The sequence below is a fragment of the Blennius ocellaris genome (assembly GCF_963422515.1).
Source record: "Blennius ocellaris genome assembly, chromosome: 24".
NCBI classification, from domain to species: domain Eukaryota; kingdom Metazoa; phylum Chordata; class Actinopteri; order Blenniiformes; family Blenniidae; genus Blennius; species Blennius ocellaris.
Window position 1 is genome coordinate 8,928,505 of NC_137673.1, and position 23,541 is coordinate 8,952,045.

Genomic DNA, 23,541 nt, shown 5'->3' on the forward strand with positions numbered 1-23,541 from the left:
GGTGGATGCGTGGACAATAATGTTCCTGACTCCAGGCGATGAAAAGCTTTTTTCTTTTTGTGTGTGTGTGCCAGTTGTCGAAACAACCGTATTTACAGTCCTGGGCGAAGGAGGACAACGGGCCAAAACTGATAGGATTTGTTTTTATTTCACGGCAAGACGAATTACAACGTTCAAAAAAACAAAAAACGAGGACACCTGGATCCAGCCACTTAATCACGTCATCTCTCAACCCTGCTACTTTTTCACATAGTTTGCACAAAAAAAAAAAAAAAAATCTGAAAATAGCAGCATCTTCTAAACAAGCTGCTCCATTTCAGCCTCAGGCAAAAAAAAAAAAAAAATAGAAGAAGAAGAAGAAGGGGGAGGGGGGGAGATCATAAATCAAAACTTGGGTACGCTTCTTGACGTTTCGGAACAAGAGAGGACCTGGCTGAATTAGCATTTCCACAGCGGGACGTCGCTTATGTAATTGAAAAGGAGGGGAAAAGAAAAGTGTTTGCCTAGTTTTTAACCTAAATGTCTCAAAAAAACCAAAAAAACCCTGTTTGCCTAATTTTTTACCTAAATGTCTCCAAAAAAAACCGTTTGCCTAGTTTTTAACCTAATGTCTAAAAAAAAAATAGATAAAATAAACCGTTTGCCTAGTTTTTTTTACCTAAATGTCTCAAAAAAACCTCATTGGCTCCGACATAAACGCTCAAACGCTTCATTTCCGGACGAAGAACTTGGTGATGTCCGACGCCACCCTGGAGGCCGCCGCGCTCTTCCTCATGCGGCTGCGCTCTCTGGCCTGAAGCGCCGTCCTCTGCAGGCGAACAAAAATAAACACAAACAAAAAAAATTCTAAACGACAGTACATGACGTAAGACGCAAAAATGTAAAAGTGTCCGATCAGTTTCCCCCGTTTGGCTTCGTGATATTTCATTTTCTGCTACAACATCCTTTTTTTTTTTTTTTTCTTTTTTTAAAAGAAACGTGTGTGTAATTCTGAAATATTGACCGAGGGGGGTAAAAACGCTCCCAGGACAGACGCGACAAACGCTATAGATCAACGTGACGCGATTACTGCGTTTGATCAATGTGTTTGACCAACGCATTACCGCCGCGGAACGCGTGTGCGAGTGTGCGTGTGTGCGCGTGTGTGTGTGTGTGTGTGTGTGTGTCTCACGGCTCTGTGGCAGACGGTGCAGAGCGTCTGCAGGTTGTCCAGCGAGCACTGCCCCCCCCCGCTGTACACCGGCCGGATGTGGTCCACCTGCCAGAAGTCGCCTTCCACCGGAGCGCGGATCATCTCGTTCAGCTGCCACACACACACACACACACACACACACACACACACACACACACACACACACACTCAGTTTGATTACCCTCCGGCATGCCCCCCCTCATAAACGCTCGAAATTGCCAAAAACAAGCCGCCCCTCCCAAAACCATCCATCTCCGCTGGAGTTAATTTTTGCCGTGCCGATGTGATGTCTTTAGTAAACGCTTCGCTTCGCTCGCACACAAAACGCCGCCGATATTAAACAAATGTCGGCGGCGGCCGCCGGGACCGCAACAATAAAAGGAGATGAAGCGAGGCATCACGCAGCAAAAAAAAAGAAAAGAAAGAAAAGCACAGCCGAGGCAGAAACTGTGAGACTTAATGAAAACGAGCTGCGGGGGGGGGGGGGGAGAAGCAGCTGCTAATGAAGGTCTGCGGTTAGGCCGGATCTACCGTGACCTTTGACCCCCGGCTCAGGTACGCCTCTGGCCTGCTATTCACAGGACCTCACGGCCACAAAATACTCATTTGTGGCCGTGAAATATTAATTTGTGGCGTTTAAATACTAATTGGAGGCCGTGAAAGACTCATTCGTTGTCTCGAAAAATTTATTTGAGGCCATAAAATCTTAATTTGTGGCCACGAAATACTAATTTGTGGCCACAAAACATGACTTCGTAGCCATGAAATACTGATTTGGACCACAGAATATACTTTTTTGGCCACGAAATACTAATTTGTTGCCAGGAAATATGAATTTGTGGCCTTTAGATACTAATTTGAAACCATGAAATACTAATTAGTTCCTTTGAAATATGAATTCATTGCCACAAAATATAAATTTGTGGCCACAAAATACACAAATCCCTTGTTTGTTGCCACAAAATGTGAATTCGTAGCCATGAAATACTGATTTGGACCACAGAATATACTTTTTTGGCCACGAAATATTAATTTGCTGCCAGGAAATATGAATTTGTGGCCTGTAGATACTAATTTGAAGCCATGAAATACTAATTAGTTCCTTTGAAATATGAATTTGTTGCCACAGGATATACATTTTTGGCCACAAAATATCAATTTGCCACCACAAAATATAAACTTGTGGCCACGAAATCTCAATTTATGGCCTTTAAACACTAATTTGTTGCCTCGAAATATGGCTTTTGAGGCCAAAAATGTATTTCTTGAAAGAAATACATTTTTGGCCCCAAAAAAATCCTATTTTGAAGCCACAAAATACAAATTTGTGGCAAAAGAATACTATTTTCAGGCGACTAAATATTAATTTGAGGCCACAACAGTTATTTGTTTCCACAAAACAATCATTTGTGGCCAGAAAGCACAAATTTGATGCCAAGAAGTATTGATTTGTTGCCACGGAATCAGATTTTTGCACCGAAAATCCCTATTTTAAAGCCACAAAATACGAATTTGTGGCCTTGAAAGATCAATTTCGCCATTTTTGATCATGAAGTCTTCAAACAAACAGAAAAGTCTGACCGAGCAGTGGTGGATAAAGCAGCCCCCAGACCCCCCCCCCCCCCCCGAGAGAGAGAGAGAGAGAGAGAGAGAGAGAGAGAGACCCCACCTTTTCCTGCACCGAAATACCAACACACACACCCTTAGGTATACACACACACACACACACACACACACACACACACAGAAGAACCCCCGGAATGAGCCGATAATCTGGAGGCTTCTCTCGCCGCCTTATCGTGTGGCTGAGTTTGTTTCCTCTAAAGCTCGCCGCATCGATCGCCGCTGATGCCGCCGCCGCCGGCGCCGCTGGGTGGAGGGGTGGTGTGTGTGTGTGTGTGTGTGTGTAAGGAGGGAGGGGTTGGGGGGGGTGGCTTTGCAGGATAACAGCCAACCAAATCAAACAGGCTTACTGGTGGAGGTCCGGGCGCTGGGAGAGGAGAGAGGAAATCAATGGGCCCAGCAATCCATTTACTGGTGGCCCCGAGATGTGTGTGTGTGTGTGTCTGTGTGCGTGTGTGTACGTGTGTGTGTGTGTGACGGCGAGTACAAGGGTGCATTTATTTTTTACACTTCTCACAAACGCCCAGATAAAACAACAAGCCTTCACACCAGGAGACCGCCGCCTGCTAACGTCTTCACGTCTGCAACTCGTTTTTTGTTGGGTTTTTTTCAAATCAATTTATCTCCAAAAAAAAAAATTATAATTCAATTTTTCTATTTATCACTTCAAGGATTAATTTGAGCTTCTTTGCACATTCGCAGGGTGTTTTTAGTCTCATATTTGTTTTTGTTTTTTAACACAATTGTGACATTTTTTTTTTTTTCGAAATCTGTTCCTCGATCTGCAACATTTTGTTGCAGAATTGATCATTTCAAAACTTTTTTTTTTCCCTCCACCTCGTTTTCCTGCAGAGATGAAGCTTTCATCATTATATCTTGGTACAAATACCTCGATTTGATCATTTCACAAATATTGTCACTTATTTGTTAATTTGCGCCGCTTTATGGCCATTTACTGTCATATTTTAGTACAAATACCTCTTTTATATCATTTTATATCATTTTATTGGTTACAAAGATCTCATTTTGGTCCAAATTCCTTTTTTTGTAATGATTCCTTCTAACATATATTGTCACATTTTTGTAATTTTGTTCACCTTTGTGGCCATGTTTTGATAGAATACCTTCATTTTTTCATCATTTCACGTCACATTATACTTTAACACCTCTTTTTGTCGTTTTAAATCACACAAATGGTCACATTTCTCTGCAAATACCTCTTTTTATGATCATTTCTTTTCACTTTTATTGGCCCATTTTGGTTATTATGTACAGGTTTGTCGCCATATATGCTCACGTTGCTCTTTCTTTTATTATTTCACGCTATATTTATTGTCACATTTTAGTTTTACTTCACATATTGTCATATTTTAGTACAAATACCTCTTTTTTTTATCATTTCTTGTCATATTCTGGTTATTCTTTACACCTTTAAGACCATTTATTGTCCTATTTTGGTACAAATACCTCATTTTTATCATTTTACATCAAACATAGTCGCATTGTTTATTTTGTATCTTTTAGAGACTATTTGTTTATTTTTAGAGACTTTATTTGTTTATTTTTAGACTTTATTTGTTTATTTTGTATCTTTTGGAGACTTTATCTTGTATCTTTTAGAGACTATCTTGCATCTTTTAGAGACTTTATTTGTTTATTTTGTATCTTTTAGAAACTTTATTTGTTTATTTATAGAGACTTTATTTGTTTATTTCTAGAGACTATTTGTTTATTTGGTATCTTTTAGAGACTTTATTTGTTTATTTCTAGAGACTTTATTTGTTTATTTCTAGAGACTATTTGTTTATTTTGTATCTTTTAGAGACTTTATTTGTTTATTTTGTAACCTTTGGAGACTATTTGTTTATTTTGTATCTTTTAGAGACTTTGTTTATTTTGTATCTTTTGGAGACTTTATTTGTTTATTTTGTATCTTTTGAAGACTTTATTTGTTTATTTTTCGTTTTAAATCAGATTCTCGGGCGCCGTGATGCTTTCAAAACATTAAGTTTCTCCTACATTTACCTCCTTTGTACTTCATACAACACACAAAAAAAAAACCCCACACGTTCCCTCCGGTCCGATCGAGGTTTTGCGTCCCCCCCCCCCCCCCCCCCCTTCCCCCCTCACAACTCCACCTGTCTGAGCGGCAGCTGGGCCAGCCGGGTGTCCTCCAGCAGGTCCTTGCGGCGAGGGGGCGGGGCCTCGCGCACCCTGACGAAGAGGTCGTGCGCGTCGAGGCCGCAGTGCTGGCAGACGCCGCGCTCCGCCTCCAGCACCCGCGACCGCATGAAGGGCTGGCTGGAGCGCAGCAGGAAGTCCTCCTGACACCTACGTCCCCCCGGTGGGGGAGGGGGGGGAGACGTTTTTAAAGTGTCATAAACATCCGGACGGCGGATGTTATAACCCCGGCCCCTCCCTGTTACCTGTGAGTGCAGAATCGAGAATCCCAGGCCCCCCCGGAGGTCGGGCAGGCCCCCTGGCAGGAGAGACACAGGGGGACGCCCTCACCGTCCAGCGCCTGCAGGAAGCCCGCCGAGCCACTAGGGGGCGTGTCCTCGCTGAGGCAGGAAGAAAACAACACGTTTAATGATAATTAATGGCGTCATGCACGGACGGAGATGTTCCCTTTGATGCTCAGTCGGCTGCATTTGAATGGAAACTCCATTTTCCCAATAGACTGGAGTTTTTAAAACACCCGTCCTCCTTTTTGACAGTCTCACCTCCGCCGCACTTTTTAAAACGCGGAAAGTGTCAAGCGGAGTAGTGAAGGTGGCGGCTTGGGGAATTCAACGACAAAGCCCACGAAGTTTCTGGTGGAAACTGGAGAAAAGTGGAAACTAACCATTCCAAAATGCTCCGCGGCAGTTTTTGGAAAAAGTTCCAACCCATGGAGACGAGGGACTACGCAACTTTCTGAAAACGCTCAAGCTTCGTCTCCGTGGAAACAAGGGTCCACGCAACATTTCAAAAACTCTCCCAGCGCCACCTCCATGGAAACCCCAACTTTTGAAAACACAACTTTCTGAAAATGCTTCATCTCCATTGAAAAAGCTGGGTTTTTTTTTTTTTTTTTTTTAAATGCTCAACTCAATGGAGAAATCCCATCGTTTTGAAAACACTTCATCTCCATTGAAAATGCAACTTTTCAAATGTGGTCCGTCTCCGTGGAAACGGCAACATTTTGAAAACGCTTCATCTCCATGGAAGACTTTTTCGAAAGTGCTCGTCTGCAATGGGAACCGCGACATTTTGAAAAAATATATATATATTTTTTAAATGCGTCTGAAATTCTTTTTTTAGCTGACGGGTGTATGCAATGTATTGTTTTTAATGTCTTTTATTCTTTTTCACTCGGGTGAAGTCGCCGCTGCAGATTTGTTTTTTGTTGTTTTGACGACACAAGCGGCAGTTTTTAAACATCAGCAGAAAAAAATTAATAAATAAATGTTTTTAAAAAAAAAGACACAACCTATATAAATATTTCATCCGATGAAAATAAATGGTGGGATTTTTTTTTTGCTCCATATGGCCGCAGGAAGCCGTGTGGTTGCGTCCAGCGCAGCGCGTCAGATCTGCAGAAGCATGCGGGTTGAGCGCCCGTCCTCTTTGGCACCGCCCCCCCATAACCCCCCCCCGACGAGTCTGGGCGCTCGCCACGGCGTCCCAGCAGGACGGCGGAGGGGACAGATGGACCCAATTCTCTTTCCCCATGGTTTACCATTCAGAGAGACAGGAATGGGAACAAAGAGAGAGAGAGAGGGAGAGAGAGAGAGAGAGAGAGAGAGAGAGATGCTACAGAGGGAAATTTTAATCATAGAAATGAAGAAGAGAATTTAAAAAAAAAAAGAACGGAACCCTGCTGCTTGAAAATTGAGAAGATCCCCCAAAAAAATCAGAAGTACCAAGAGACGAATGCTGTGCCAGCAAAGTCTAGTGGTTGGACAATTTTTAAAAAAAGAGAGAGAGAGACAGACAGAAATAGAGTATTTGTAACTCGACAACTCGCAATTTTTCAACGATCACATGAGGAAATGACGGGACTTTAAATTGTCATGGCGTCGACGTGTGAACGAGGATTAAGGGCCCGCTGACACGGCAAGTTTGACTTATTCCATGACAGCAGTGCTGAAAATGCGACCTTTTTGAAAATGTTTCCAACTCCGTCTCCATGGAAACGGGTGGCAAAGCCACCTGCAAAATGGGAGAAAATGCCTCACCTCTATGTAGACGGGGGAAATGCGACTTTTCGAAAACGCAACTTTTCAAAAATGTTCTGTCTATGTAGATGGGAAAAATTAGACTTTTTGAAAATGCTCCATTTTTGTCTCCAGGGAAATGGCAGAAAACATAATTTTTCAAAAATGCCTCACCTCTGTCTATGTAGACGGGGGGAAATGCGACTTTTCGAAAATGTGACTTTTCAAAAATACTCTGTTTTTGTCTCCATGGAAAGGGCAGAAAACATATTTTTTCAAAAATGCCTCACCTCTGTCTATGTAGATGGGGAAAATGCGACTTTTCGAAAATGTGACTTTTCAAAAATGCTCCGTTTTTGTCTCCATGGAAATGTTAGAAAACAGAACTTTTCAAAAATGCCTCACCTCTGTCTATGTAGATGGGGAAAAATACGACTTTTCTACAATGCAACTTTTTGAAAATGGTCCATTTTTGTCTCAATGGAAAGGGCAGAAAACATAACTTTTCAAAAATGCCTCACCTCTGTCTATGTAGATGGGGGGGGAAATGCGACTTTTTTAAAATGGTCCACTTTTCTCCCTACGGACACAGGGGGTTAAAAACAACTTTTTGAAAATGCTCTGCCTCTGTCTCCATGGAAACGGGGTAATACGCAACTTTTGAGAAATACTCCAACTCCATGGAAATGAGGCTAAAATCACAACTTGTGAAAAATGCTCCATTTATGTGAAAATAGGCAAATACGTAACTTAAAAAAAAAAAAAAAAAAATAGGAACTGAGAAAACGCTTTGAATCCCTCATGGAAACAAGGGAAAACTCAACTTTTCAAAAACACTCTGACTCCCGTTTCCGTGGAAACGGTGGGGGGAGGAGGAGGAGGGATTGAATGACCCGTGTCCTCCCACTGCTAATGTTTATAGCGTATTGTTCTCTGCACGGCCTCATTAGTGGGTTTCAACCTCTGCGACAACGACTTGATGAGATTAAAGGACGAGATTAATAAGAAGGTCTCAAGTTCAGTGATTCGGACATTAATGAAAATCCGAGTCGGTCACAGGTTATATTCTCTCATTTATTGATTTGAGGACTTTAACCGGCTCAGAAGTCTAAATACGTACTGGAGCTCCACTCTTCCTCCGTGGGAAGTGGATCTGTCAGGCTGCGTTCACCTCTGATCACGTCGCACATAAGAGCCGTGTTTATATTTTCAGCTTGACATACGAGTCAGGCATAATGGGGGTGGGTGGGGGGGGGTGTAGGCATCAACACGTTATTGGATTGCTGAACAAACGTGATCATTTTACGGCCAAACGCCTCCCCCATAACTCAAGAGATACTCTTGTGATTCCTCACGGAGTACAAATCTCAAACATAAATCCACAACAGCACCTTTAAGGCACTTCACGGACTATTACAGGCATTTTTTATACACCAGTGTGTCTGTGTGTGTGTGTGTGTGTGTGCGCTGCAGGTTTCCATAGCGATATTGCCTCCCGGGGTGAGCTGGCCGCTGCATCTCACCCAGAAGATTGTATTATGGTCTATATTTACTGTACTAACACACTCAGCGGGGCCCTTGTGCCTCTCCCACAAGGCACATACAGATCTCCATGGAGACAGCCGAGCGGAAAGAGGAAAATGAAAATACTCTGAATCCCAAAGTGATCAGACGGAACCTTGAGACTTGTTTTCACACACACACAAAAAGAAAAAAAGATGGTCAAAACACTGTGATGAATGGCGGAAATATAAAGATAAAATGATAATTGCGCAATGAAATGAAGCAGCTTCGATGCTTTGAATGTTTTCACTGGAGATGCACAGATACTGTTTCGATGTTAACAGCAGTGCTACATGCTACATGCTAAAGGGTTTCAAGGATCCTACCCCAGCAGTGCTACATGCTAAAGGGTTTCAAGGATCCTACCCCAGCAATGCTACATGCTATATGCTAAAGTGTTTCAAGGATCCTACCGCAGCAATGCTACATGCTATATGCTAAAGTGTTTCAAGGATCCTACCGCAGCAATGCTACATGCTATATGCTAAAGTTTTCAAGGGTCCTACCGCAGCAATGCTACATGCTATATGCTAAAGTTTTCAAGGGTCCAACCCCAGCAATGCTACATGCTATATGCTAAAGGGTTTCAAGGATCCTACCCCAGCAGTGCTACATGCTATATGCTAAAGGGTTTCAAGGATCCTACCCCAGCAGTGCTACATGCTATATGCTAAAGGGTTTCAAGGATCCTACCCCAGCAGTGCTACATGCTACATGCTAAAGTGTTTCAAGGATCCTACCGCAGCAATGCTACATGCTAAAGTGTTTCAAGGGTCCTACCCCAGCAATGCTACATGCTATATGCTAAAGTTTTCAAGGGTCCTACCCCAGCAATGCTACATGCTATATGCTAAAGGGTTTCAAGGATCCTACCCCAGCAGTGCTACATGCTATATGCTAAAGGGTTTCAAGGATCCTACCCCAGCAGTGCTACATGCTATATGCTAAAGGGTTTCAAGGATCCTACCCCAGCAGTGCTACATGCTACATGCTAAAGTGTTTCAAGGATCCTACCGCAGCAATGCTACATGCTAAAGTGTTTCAAGGGTCCTACCCCAGCAATGCTACATGCTATATGCTAAAGTTTTCAAGGGTCCTACCGCAGCAATGCTACATGCTATATGCTAAAGTTTTCAAGGGTCCTACCCCAGCAATGCTACATGCTATATGCTAAAGGGTTTCAAGGATCCTACCCCAGCAGTGCTACATGCTATATGCTAAAGGGTTTCAAGGATCCTACCCCAGCAATGCTACATGCTATATGCTAAAGTGTTTCGAGGATCCTACCCCAGCAATGTTACATGCTAAAGTATTTTGAGGATCCTACCCAGCAATGCTACATGCTATATGCCAAAGTGTTTCAAGGATCCTACCCCAGAAATGCTACATGCTATATGCTAAAGCGTTTCAAGGATCCTACCCCAGCAATGCTACATGCTAAAGTGTTTCAAGGATCCTACCCCAGCAATACTACATGCTATATGCTAAAATGTTAGTACAGTTAAAACTTAGTACTCTTTTCAGTACTGGGTATTAGCAAGCAGCTAAAGCTTAGTACTCGTATCGTTACTCGGTATCGGCAAGTAGCTAAAGGGTAGTACTTGTATCGTTACTCAGTATCGGCAAGTAGCTCAAGGTCAAAGCTTGTACTTGTCCTTTCAGAAAGAGGTATCAGTGCCAACATGGACTCACCTTTCCGAAGAGGCGGATTTCTTGGTTTCCTTGGTGACGACCCGGACGGTGCCCCCCCCCTGCTGGGCCCGGCTCAGGGAGGCCTGGGCCACGTCGTCTCGGCTCAGATACCTGCGAAAAAAACCACGGAGCCGGAGAGATGGACCGTTAAAACTCGCCGCCGACCATCTCGTGAGACATCTTTGCTGTAATCCCGGGACTCAATCTGACACCGAAACTCCAAAATACATCCTCCCCCCCCGCTGAATCCCATTACCGCCGTGGCGGTGGCGGCGGCGGCCTGATCCCCCCCCCCCCACGGGGACCGTCGGCCATCTAATCTCATCCATCTGGTTTTACGGCCCCGGTGATACCGACGCCAGGTGGAAAATTGAACAAAACTCTCCGTGCCGGATTAAAACGACCTCCGGTGGTCCGAGTTGACATGAAATACAGCCGAGCGGGAGGAGGGGTTGGGAGTAATCGTGGGGGGAGGGGGAGGGGGGGTGAATGAACTTCCTGCTTCGGCTGCACGCTAAAGCGGCGGCGGTAGCGGCGACATTCCGTCGTGCTTTGGGGATGTGTTGACACGACAACGGTGCTCGGAGCCACTGAAAACACAACTTTTTGACCCCCAAGGTGGAGGTTTTCGAAAACGCCCCGGCTCCGTGTGAACAGAGAGAATGCAACTTTTTGAAAAATGCTTACTACCCCTGTCTATGTGAGAAAAGTGCAACTTCTTAAAAACGCTCCAGCTTGGTCTCCATGGAAACAGGGGAGGGTGCAACTGTTTTGGAAAATTGACCGACTACGTTTCTGTGGAAACGGGGGATGAAGGAATTTTTGGCAAACAAATGCTCAGACTCATTTTTTGCGGAAACCATGGAAAATGCAACTTTATGAAAAAGTTGTCTCAGTGGAAACAGGGGAACACGCAACTTTTAGAAAATGCTTCAGGGAAACAACACGGCAACTCCGTCTTTGTGAAAATGGGGGGTAAAATGCAACTTTTTGAAAACGCGGTGTCTCCATGGAAATAGGGGAACGAAGACCTTTTTCGGAAACGCTGTGACTTTTTCTCTGTTGAAACAGGGGAAGCACAACTTTTAGAAAATGCTCTGTGGAAACAGAGGCAACACCTCAACTTTCCATCTTCGTGGAACAGGGGGGGAAGGATCAACTTTTGGAAAATGCTCCGTCTCCCTGGAAACGGGAACAAAACAATTTTTCATAAGCTCCCCTTCCGTGAAAACGCTCAACTTTTCGAAAACGATCCGACCCCATCTTCCGTGGAAACGGGGGAACAGCGCCACTTTTCCCAAACACTCCATGCACGGGATTAAACGTGTTGCAAAGACGTGTTGAAAGAGAGAAAGTCCGGCGTCACTCGACTCGGGTGTCGAAGCCGATCGCCGGTCGATAATTAAAACGGCGTATTTGTTTTGACGGCGGCGTCAATTCCCCCGCCTTAGCTTGGCGAAAGTTTTACCGCTGGCAGACAAACGGCGGCCCTGCCACCGCTGAAACAAAAATCAATAGCTGGAACGGCTCCTGGAGCTAAAAGGCATGTCGAGAAATAAATTCAACGCTGCTTAACTAAGAAAAAACATTTACTACATGGAGGGGTGGGGGGTATTCGATATTTTACACCTTCAAAATAAGAGAACAGTGTTTTTCCCCCCCCAATTAGCATTTCTGTGCATTTGCTCCATCTGGACACAATCCTGTCAGAGATGGGAAAGAAGGATGACAGGAGGCGGAAGAGTGGAGGAGAGAGAGAGAGAGAGAGAGATCAAAGAGGAGAAGTTTGTCTGGAAGCTGAGGGACGAGGAAGAGGAGGAGGAGGAGGAGGAGGAGGAGGAGGAGGAAGAAGGTAAGTCTCCATCAAACGCAAGAGCCGCTTTTTCGCTTCAAACGGTCCCGGAGCTGAGGCGGGATGAAACGACGCACCTCCAAACTACACTGGAGTCCGGCTGTGCTTCTCTCTGTGTGTGTGTGTGTGTGTGTGTGTGTGTGTGTGTGTGTGTGTGTGTGTGTGTGTGTGTGTGTGTGTGTGTGTGTGTGTGTGTGTGTGTGTGTGTGTGTGTGTGTGTGTGTGTGTGTGTGTGTGTGTGTGTGTGTGTGTGTGTGTGTGTGTGTGTGTGTGTTCATCCAGCGGGCCCCGCTTCCCTCAGTATGAATGACATTCTCTCTCTCCGGGTAGCCTCCAGGAAACAACCGCACGGAACTCCGCCTCATACGTCCGCTTTGATCAAAACGACAAAAACAAAAAAACAACAACGGCACATTGCGTCACAGTTTTGTTTTTTCCCCCCCTCCAACGGTCCCAAAACACGTTTGACCTCCAAATGCATGAATCGCGTGTCTCTCTGGTGACTTCCTCCTTGTTTTTCCCAACCGTGTGAACAGAGAGATTGCAACTTTTTGAAAATGCTTACTCCCCCCTCTGTCTAACGTGAGAAAAGTGCAACTTCTTAAAAATGCTCCAACTTGGTCTCCATGGAAACAGGGGAGGGTGAAACTTTTTTGAAAACCCCCCCCCCCGACTGCGTTTCTGTGGAAACAGAGGGGGATGAAGCAATTTTTTTGCAAACACGTAACTTTTTCAAAATGCTCCGACTCGTTCTTTTGCGGAAACCGTGGAAAATGCAACTTTATGAAAAAGCGTTGTCGAAGTGGAAACGGGGGAACACGCAACTTTTAGATAATGCTTCAGGGAAACGGAGGAAATGCAACTTTTCTAAAAAAGAAAAAAAGACACGGCAACTCCGTCTTTGTGGAAATGGTGGGGAGAAAACACAACTTTTTGAAAATGCGGCGTCTCCATGGAAACGGGGGAACAAAGACCTTTTTCGGAAATGCTCTGACTCTTTCTCTGTGGAAACAGTGGAACGCACAACTTTTAGAAAACACCCCAACTCAGCCTGTGGATATTTTGTTGCCGTTTTTGTGTCGTTTTGAGCTCGTTTTTTTCAGGCTTTCTGGTCGTTTTGCATGTTTAGGAGTTGTCATGTTTATTTCATGCACCTGAAGGGTCAAGTTGCTTATTTGGGAATCGTGGGTTTTTTTTCCACGCCGTGACTCTTTGAGGAGGAACAGCCTGGACGTCCTCCGCCTCATTTACATGACAATGAGCGAAGACAAAAACTTTGAAAAGGCAACTTGGTGAGAAAAAGGGGGAACTTTTTCAAAGATGCCTCGGCGGCGGCGCGGTGGAAATGGGGGGGGACCGCACAACTTTTTAACAACGCTTAATCTACGTGCAAATGGGGGGTAAAAAAGCAACTTTTTGAGAATGCTTTGATTGTGTCTACATGGAAATGGGGAAAAAAGCAACTTTTTGAAAACATTCTGTCTCTATAGAAAAGGTGGAAAATTTAACTTTTTGAAAACGCTGTCTCTATAGAAAAGGGATAAAATGTAACTTTTTGAAAACGCTGTCTCTATAGAAAAGGGGTAAAATGTAACTTTTTGAAAATGTTCCATCTCTATAGAAAAGGGGTAAAATGTAACTTTTGGAAAACGCTGTCTCTATAGAAAACGGATAAAATTTCACTTTTTGAAAATGCTGTCTCTATAGAAATGGGATAAAATGTAACTTTTGGAAAATGCTGTCTGTATAGAAAAGTGATAAAATGTAACTTTTGGAAAACGCTGTCTCTATAGAAAAGGGGGAAAATGTAACTTTTTGAAACTCTATAGAAAATGGATCAAATGTAATTTTTAGGAACTGTTCCATCTCTACAGAAAAGGGGCAAAATGTAACTTTTTGAAAATGTTCCATCTCTATACAAAAGGGGTAAAATGTAACTTTTTGAAAATGCTCCGTCTCTATAGAAAAGGGGGAAATGTAACTTTTTGAAACTCTATAGAAAATGGATCAAATGTAACTTTTAGGAAATGTTCCATCTCTACAGAAAAGGGGCAAAATGTAACTTTTTGAAAATGTTCCATCTCTATACAAAAGGGGTAAAATGTAACTTTTTGAAAATGCTCCGTCTCTATAGAAAAGGGGGAAAATGTAACTTTTAGGAAATGTTCCATCTCTACAGAAAAGGGGTAAAATGTAGCTTTTTGAAAATGTTCCATCTCTATACAAAAGGGGTAAAACGTAACTTTTTGAAAATGCTCCGTCTCTATAGAAAAGGGATCAAATGTAACTTCTTGAAGCGACATCGGCCATGGTGATAAAAAAAAAGCCCATTTCTCTCCATCAGTTCCCTTTTCAGCGCCTTTTTAAGGTTAAAAGAAGCGAAGGCGTCACGTGCAGATCAGTGTTTGGCGCCGCAGCATCTGTGTGGACACTCCTTAATCGCTCCTGCACAGTGGGGACGCGGCGATTTTACTTCGCTCTGCTTTTACAAAACTTTTCAAGCTCTTACCGGGCCTTTTTTTTTTTTTTTTTTTAATTTGGCCTCCTGCTGTCCCTGTGACACATCATTTATTCCTTATCTCTGTAATGAGAAAACCATCGCTCAGGAGCTTTTAAAGGGGTCCGCTGGAGTGTTGTCACGTGTCCACTGCCCCTTTAATTGTCTTTCAAGCCATTTTTATCTTTAGATCGTCCAAAAAAAAGCCGATTATAACAAGAATTTAAAATTTTTTTGTTTTGTTTTTTCTCTTGACTACAGTGATTATATGGGCCTATTCGCAGGCAATATTGTGGTAATTTTTTTCTAAGCTGGATTTTAACTGGATTAAAAAAAACAAACATATTCAACTCCCATCCGGCGCATTAGAAACCCGGGGGGGGGGGGGGGGCTGGGAGGCGGGGCCGAGCCAGTGGCTGGAGCCTGATTGGTTCTGATTGGTGAATAAATCAAACGGGGATCAAATCAAGCCTCCTACTCGCACCTTGATTAGGTTCAGGCACCCGAAAAAAACGCTGTTTGAGAGACGCTCTCCCTCTTTTTTTTTTTTTTTTCCCCTCCCCCCTACACACACACACACACACACACACACACACACACACACACTGGAGTCTACTCTGTAATTGGCAAACTCCCCCTGCCTCCATCCACGCCAGCTGTAATTAGTGTGCCAGCAACAATGCTTGTTTGTCAAAAAAAAAACACAACAACAACACGCATGTACACATAAGCGGCGTTCATCCCGTCTTCTCGCACGCCTCAGCTGACATCCTTTGATACACCCACACACACACACACACACACACACACACACACACACACACACACACACACACACACACACACACACACACACACACACACACACACACACACATATGCTATTCATCCGTCCGCTGCTCCCCCCCCCGGGCGCTTCGTTTTTACAAATCGGCGTGTTTCTCGGAGAAAATCTCGCACGGTGGGAACTAATTTATCTCGCCGTTTGCACCGCCGGGCCCGGAGGAGGCTGCCGAGTCAGATTACATCTCGCTGATTGGCTGGCGATGCGGGGGGGGGGGGGCGCGGTGGGGGTTCCTGGTTATGGAGGCGTTCCACAGGTGAGTGATGAAGACGGAGCGGTCGCCGATCAGAAGCGTCTTCCCGTCTCTGACAGACGGAACTAATGTCGTAAGAAAATGACAAATGCTGCTGGTTCCGGCCTCTGATTGGCTTAGAGACGACACGTCCACACGATCTCTGTCCAGAGGACACATGCAAGCACGTTGGAGACGCAATGAGGAGCTGCGGAAGCAAATAGTGGGACTTGTTTTTGGTTTTTATTATTATTATTACACTATAATTATTATATTATTTTTAATGTCATTCTTCAAAACTGTCGATGCAAAATATAGTGCAATTCTCCCCCCCCCCCCAAAAAAAATTACTTCAGTCTTGAGTCATTGTGAGCATATTTGGCATCCGTTTGTTTGTCCACTTTGTGTGTCTTTGTCCTCTTTTAGGACAAAGACACCTCTTTTAGTCCTCTTTTAGTCCAATTTATGTGTCTTTGTGTTCATTTTGTGTCTTTTAGTCCAATTTATGTGTCTTTGTGTTCATTTTGTGTCTTTTAGTCCAATTTATGTGTCTTTGTGTTCATTTTGTCTCTTTTTGTCCAGTTTATGTGTCTTTGTGTTCATTTTGTCTCTTTTTGTCCAGTTTGTGTCTTTGTGTTCTTTTTGTGTCTCTTTTTGTCCACTTTGTTTTGTGTCTTTGGGAATTTTGTGTCTTTTTGGATCTAAAATATGTCTCTCTGGGCTTATGACTGTGTGGTCATTGTTTTGTCTCTGTTTGACCACTCAATGTCTCTTTGTGGTCATTTAGTCTCTGTCTTTGTCCACTTTGTGTCTTTTGTTTGTTCACTGTGTATCTTTGAGGTATTTTAGTGTCTGTCTTTGTCCACTTTGTGTCTTTTTCCCCCCACTGTGTTTCTTTGTGGTCAGTTTGTGCCTCTAGTTGTCCACTGTGTCTCCTTCGGTGCATTCAATGTCTGTTTGTGGTCCCTGTAAAGTGTCTTTTAGGTCATTTTAGTCACCTTTTTCGTCCTGAGCTTGTTATTTCTGTGCGCTTTTAACACTCACGTCGCGTTTCTCTGTGATCAGTTTCGTCGATTTCGCCGCGGTAGCATGTTTAATCAAATGAGCTCATGTCCCCCGTCCAGCCGCTGCGCTGTGGCTGCAGGCGGAGGGAATTTCCACCAGTAGAGTAAGAGTAAGTCCTATCTGTGTCTGACCTCTTGGTGCTGGAGTGCGGGCGCTGGGCGGCCGCCAGCTGCTGCAGGCCGAGGGTCGGACTGTGGAAGAGGACGCCGCTGCGGCGCAGTAGTCTCTGCTTCATGGCGGGCAGGACGCTCCACTCCCGGACGAACCTCAGCACCTGTAACCATAGAGGTGGGGGGGGGGGGGGCAGGGGGGCAGAGACGTCATCTCACTTCATATTCAATCTCCGGCAGAAACGCGAAGCGGCTGACGCCTTCATCTTCGCCACAAATTGATGGCTTTGGAACCTTGGAATCTCGTTTAAAAGCAAAACATTATTCCGATCCTCAAAAATACACTTCATAGCTGTAAAAAAAAAACAAACAAATTCAAAAAAAAAAAAGAGGGGGACCGTTTTTTTCCCCCCAGAGAGCTGAAACAAAAACCCATCAAAGTCGCCTACGCTTTCAGCCAAGTCGGCGATTCAAAGAGAATCTCGCGGCAAAATAACAAACAGATGAGGTGGCGGAGCCCTAATGGGCAATTTACCAACATATTACACTTTTAAGAAAAAAAAGTAGATACCTGCTGTCAGCAGATGACTTGTGTGAGGAGAAAACTCAATATGCGCACCGTTTCGGCAGCGATCACGACATTCAGGCTTTCTCTCTTCAAGGCTTTACACATTTAAAATTCACATTTCGATTCCTCAACGCTTCTCTCCTTCTTGTCGAAAGGTGGATATTCTGTAGTGGCTGGCGTGACGTCGTCTGCGACTGTCGTACCCGTTTCCTATAATAGGCTTTGTATAAATGTAGGTTTTGAAACACGTTTTACGTATAACACGTCGGTTTTTTGGGTGATATGTGCTTTTGTGGTCATTTTTTGTTTATTCTAGTCCACTTTATATATATATATATATATGTCGTCATTTTCAGTAAATTTTCTGTTTTTGCAGTCATTTTGGGTCCCTTTTTGTCCACTTTGAGTTCATTTTGTGTCTTATTTTGTCCACTTTATGCATCTATGTCATCATTTTCAGTCAATTGTCTGTGATTTTATGGTCATTTTATGTCTCTCTTTGTCCACTTTATGCGTTTTTGTGTGTATTTTGTCCACTTTATGCATCTATGTCGTCATTTTGACAATTTTACGTGATTTTGTGGTAATTTTGTGTCTGTTCTTGTCCACTTTATATATCTATGTTGTCATAGTCAGTCATTTTTGTTTTTGTGGTCATTTTGCGTCCCTTTTTGTCCACTTTGGGTTCATTTTGTGTCTTATTTGGTCCACTTTATGCATCTATGTCGTCATTTTCAGTCAATTTTATGTGATTTTATGGTCATTTTGTGTCTCTCTTTGTCCACTTTATGCGTCTTTGTGTTTATTTTGTCCACTTTAGGTAACTATGTAGCTATTTTGACTAAGTTGTGTGGTCATTTTGTGTCTCTCTTTGTCCACTTTATGCATCTTTGTGGGCATTTTGACAAAATTTTATGTGTTTTTGGGGTCATTTTGTCTCTTTTTGTCCACTTTAAGCGTATCTATTGTCGTTTTGTGTCTTATTTTGTCCACTTTGTGTCTCTTTGTTCACTTTGTGTCTCTGTGCAACGTTTTGAAACTTTAAACAGTATACTGAAATGTTAAACTACTGGGTTAAAGCGTCACCGATACTAGCTTTTGAAGAGCCACACGTTGATTTCACAAAGGGTTTGTCTATTTTATATCTAATTAAGTGGGGAAATCATTGGGCATATCAGTGGTTCAAGTCTGGTTTTGATATTAAAATACGGAATATAAATAAGGAAAATTACATCAATCGTAAAACGACGTCCATTTACATGGAAATGAGAGAAACGTTGAGTTAGCGTGTTTGGTGTTGCTTGTTTGTAATGAAGCCACACGCCCATATATGTCAAAAGTTGCACTTTACTCTGTTGACAGAGTCGTTTCTAAAAAAGTAGCATTTTTCCCCATTGCTGAAGATGGATTTGGAGCATTTTCAAAAAGTTGCATTTTCCTGTTTTCATGGAGACTGAGTCTGAGTACTTTCAAAAAGTTGCCTTTTCATGTTCCCATGGAGACCTACACTGAGTATTGGGAAAAAAAAAAGTTGCCCCCCCCCCCCCCCAATTTCCACAGAGTCGGGAGTCGAAGCGCTTTCAAATGTTTTCAAAAGGTTGCATGTTCCCATTTCAATGAAGACGGGAGTGTTTTTGAAAGCTCCGTTTCCATGTAAATGGAGTCGGAGCGCTTTGGAAGAGTTAAATTTTCCCGTTTCCAGGAAAAACGGAGGTGTTTTCCAAAAAGTTCCACCCTGTTTTCAGAGTCTCTGAGCATAGCTATCGCAAAAAGGGGGTGGGGCTTCATCCATTTCTCCTCGCACATTAATTTGTACTGCTCCACACCGCCCCCCCCCCACAGGTCATCAGCGGTATTACCATGTTAGCATCTGCAACCAGCCAAATCGCGCAGTTGAGTTCAGTTTATTGTCCTGACGCGGGAACCTGTTCGGCCTTCGATTCAGGTGTTTATAGTGATTGACGGCTCCTTCCCGGGGTTTTTCTTTACTCTGGCAAGGTTTATGCGTGGCCCCGGCGTGGAGGCGGTCGCCTCGGTATCGATCTGAACGGGACAATTGCGGAGTAACGGGGCGTGAATGATGGGCCGGGGGCGGCGGCGGCTCGGGTTTTACAAAACGCACATAAACAACGCCGTGTCAGCGGGCTGCAGATTGCAGGATTTAATATTAGCTTGGTGGGTGGGGGGGTGGTAGGGGGGTGGGGGTGTCGTTTGAGGCGATGATCCGTCTCCTTTAAAGACCCTCATAAAACCGGCACTCTCTCTCTCCCCTCCTCGGAGTGGACGTCCACGCTCGCCGTCTATCCATCAGGCTGCTGATGCTGGGAGGCTGCTCATGAGCAGGGGGGTCATTAGTTTCACATGGCACCGACGCACACAGGTTTAATAACCCTCCTCCCCCCTCCCCCCCTCCCCCTCCCCCCCCCGTACCGCCATGTTGCCTCATCTTTCTCATCTTTACTGGGTCAGAAGAGATGGCGCCGACCGCGATATGAAAATTAAGGTCAACCTGAACACAGGGGAAAGTGTTGAAACTTCAGCTGAAATCCTTTTTAAATTAAAAAAAAAAAAAAACCCTCTTCCGAGGTTGTTTAACGGCGACGAGTGAGTTCCCGGCGAGAAGGGAAGGGACCGACCTGCTCCCGGTGCTCCCGGCGCCGGCTGAACGCCGCCGGCAGGTCGTCCCAGTTGGTCAGCTTGATGTCCAGCGGGACGAAGCTCAGGGTCAGCGGGGATCCGTCCTGGGAGGTGAGGAAGAGGAGGAGGAGGAGAGGGGGATGAAGAGGGTTTGGGACAAAGAAGAACGAAAAAGACAAAATTCCAATCTGCTCATTCGGAGACGAATCGCCGGACGAAAGCGAGAAACGACAGTCGAGACACTCCCGGGGAAAGTTTGTGTAACTTTTTAGAAACTCCCACGGCGAAGTCGGCGGTAAATAACGTGTACACAAGTTCCACTGTGTAATAAAGTAAAGTAATCGTGGGAAATGATCCGTGAATTACCAGTAGAAGACCAGGAAGTACAGATAAAGTATCAGTAACAGTTAAAAGTTGCCAATGAGGTACCAGTGATATTGAAAAAGTATCAAGAAAGTACCAGTAGAAGGGAAAAAGGTATAAATAAACGACCAGCAATAGTAAAGAAGTATCAATAAAGAACAGTAGAAGTTTAAAAAAGTACCAGTGTTATTGAAAAAGTATAAAAGTACCAGTATAAATAACCAGTAGTATTGAAAAAGTATCAATAAAGTACTAGTAGAATTAAAAAAGTATAAAGTACCAGTAGAAGTCAAAACAGTATAAATATAGTATAGAAATAAATATAGTACTTTTGAAAAAGTATCAATAAAGAAGAGTAGAAGTTAAAAAAGTATCAGTATTACTGAAAAGGTATCAAAGTACCAGTATAAATAACCAGTAGTATTGAAAAAGAATCAATAAACTACTAGTAGAAGTTAAGTATAAATAAACTACCAGTAATATTAAAACAAAGTGTCTATAAAGTACTAGTAGAAGTTAAAAAAGTACCAGTATTATTGAAAAAGTATCAATACAGTACTAGTAGAATTAAAAAAGTACCAGTATTATTGAAAAAATAGCAATACAGTACTAGTAGAATTAAAAAAAGTATAAAGTACCAGTAGAAGTCAAAACAGTATAAATATAGTAGTAATATTGAAAAGGTATCAATAAAGTACCAGTAGAAGTTGAAAAGTATAAATAAACGACCAGTAATAGTAAAAAAAAGTATCAATAAAAAAGTAAGTACTAGTACTAGAAGTCAAAACAGTATAAATGAAGTAGTAATATTGAAAAAGCATCAAAGTACCAGTAGAAGTTAAAAAGTACAAACTACCAGTAATAGTAAAAAAAAGTATCAAGAAAGAAGTAAATACTAGTACTAGTAGAAGTCAAAAAACTATAAATAAAGTACTAGTAATATTGAAAAAATATCAATAAAGTACCCGTGATAGTTAAAAAGTTCTAGTGAAGTACCAGTAACACAACTTTCTGAAAATGTTGGGGCTCGGTGTCGCCGTGGAAACGCTGCCCCTGCTCCTCGGTCCTGTCCACACGCATTTTAAAATGCAGCGGAATGTATGTGGCGGCGCCACAGCTCCACCTGGAGGTCTGGCAGACGTACTGCATGATTATCGGCACTTTAGCAGTGGCAGATGTTAAAATAATTCCCCATTTCCAGTGTGTGTGTGTGTGGTTTCCTGACAACGGCGCCAACTAGTGGCCCGACCTGAAAACGACATTGTTGTTTTTTTTGTCAATGGAATCCGCTAAGTCTGAAGCACCCAGTGGAAAACACTCCGGATCTGAGGAGGAAGTGACAAAATCGAAAAGTAGAAAACCTTGCCGACGGCAAAGTTCAAAGGTCGACGGCTCCGGCGGTAAGTCGCCGGATCTTCAACCCCCGGACCGTCGCTTCGGCGCAATTAAAAGCCAAACGCGCGGCTCCGCGTTGCGATTAAGTTTCTTTGTGCCGCGCCGAAACTTCAGGTGTCTCCGGCAAAAGCAATCCGATTTTTAATTACCGACTCGCAGAAACTTGAATCCAATTTACATGCAACTTCTGTAATCTGGCCGTGCTTTATTCTTTTATTGGTTGCCATGGCGATCCCAGGTTTTTTTTTTTTTTTTTTAGAAAGCACTCGTTAGTTCGACACCCCTCCCTTTTTTGTATTTTTTTCATTTGAATATATGTTTGAAGATCTCCCTGTGACAGCAATGCATGCATTAGCGGGGAAAATAATGAGGAGTATGAAAATAATAAAAAATAATAAAAAAAAGAAAGCATATCCCCAGTTAAAATTGCACCTCGCTGTAATTATGGGTAATCATGCTGCAGCGGCTCGGAGGCGACGGCGTAATCGTTGTAAAAAATAACCACCATAAAGAACATTTTCCTGGTTATTACTGCTTCATTAGCGCTAACTACTACCAATTTGAAGGCTGAGGCGGCACTTACCCTCGGTGTTAACTTCAATCACACACCGGTGGTCACGCCAAAATAAAAAAAAATATCCTTTAACAAGAAAGAAGCTGACCAGCACATTTTCGGCGAAGCGCTGCGCTCTGGACGGAGGATAAAGCCCGAGGGTTAATACCTGCCTGCACATGGATTTGAAAGATACAAATCAACATTTAGGGAGTCGTCTTCGGTCCCGCGTGTTTATTCGGATTATGGTAAAATAAATATCGCGGGGCGGCGGGAGGCGGGAGGCGGGTTGTGCTGCAACAGCACGGCGCGGGATTAGAGCCCTGCGAGACGCGATAGAAACCGGGGGCGCGCAATCCTCGCGGCTAACAAGCGCAAGTCAAAAATGGGCTTGTGTCGCCACGTCCAAGCGGAAATGTAAAAAACAAACAAAAAAACAAACAAACAAACAAAAACAGAAGTTGATTTTCAGTTTGAAAAGAAACAAAATCTGACCGGAAGATCTGATTTGAATAATTCTGTGAAAAATTCAACGTGGACGTCTGAACCCCTTGGCGACTTTCAAATTCCCCGCCGAAAAAAGAAAATGGAGAGTGATGTCCGCCAAAACTGACGTCTCTGTGAAATTAAAACAATTTTTGATAGACATCTTGATTTTCTTTTTTTTAAACTGCTTTCAGTCGTTGTTGACGGATTTCTTTTAGCCGTTTTAACTGTTTTAGCTGTTAATTTTAGCAGCTTTTCCAGCGCTTTTGTCGTAGTTGTGACCTCTTTTAGTAGCTTTATCCTCTCGCTTTCTTTGTTGTTTCAACTCTTTTAGTAGTTTTTAGCTATTTTAGCCATTTTATCCGCAGTTCTCACTCTTTTTTGCTGTTTCTTTCGGTACTTTTAGCCATTTTGAACTCTTAGCATTTTTATTTTTTTTAATTAGCTTTCTGGTGTTTTGGGGAATTTTTAACCCTTTTAAAATAAAGTTTTTCTGAGTATGATGAGGAATTCCTTCAGAAAGGTTTTGACAACTAAAACTGGCTCCGACATTTTAAATTTTTCCCGTGTGGATTCAGAATTTTAACTCCTTCGGCCTTTTCAAACTCTTTTAACAGGTTTTTGGGTTGGTTTTTTTTTGCTTTTTGCTTAGCTGCATTCAGAATCTGCT

The 23,541-nt window shown here is 43.2% G+C and overlaps 1 protein-coding gene across 1 annotated transcript in view; it reads right to left on the reverse strand.

Moving 5' to 3' along the window:
- Window positions 1-225: 225 nt before the first annotated feature.
- zranb3 (zinc finger, RAN-binding domain containing 3) overlaps window positions 226-23,541 on the reverse strand; it is a gene marked incomplete at its 5' end in the record, with an annotated part of 76,392 nt that continues 53,076 nt past the window's right edge. Inside the window, 7 exon segments of the mRNA XM_080520187.1 lie at window positions 226-808; window positions 1,172-1,303; window positions 4,954-5,146; window positions 5,242-5,376; window positions 10,270-10,380; window positions 16,891-17,033; window positions 20,074-20,178. Of these exon segments, the coding sequence (XP_080376313.1) occupies window positions 710-808; window positions 1,172-1,303; window positions 4,954-5,146; window positions 5,242-5,376; window positions 10,270-10,380; window positions 16,891-17,033; window positions 20,074-20,178 (918 nt within the window). The 3' untranslated portion in view covers window positions 226-709.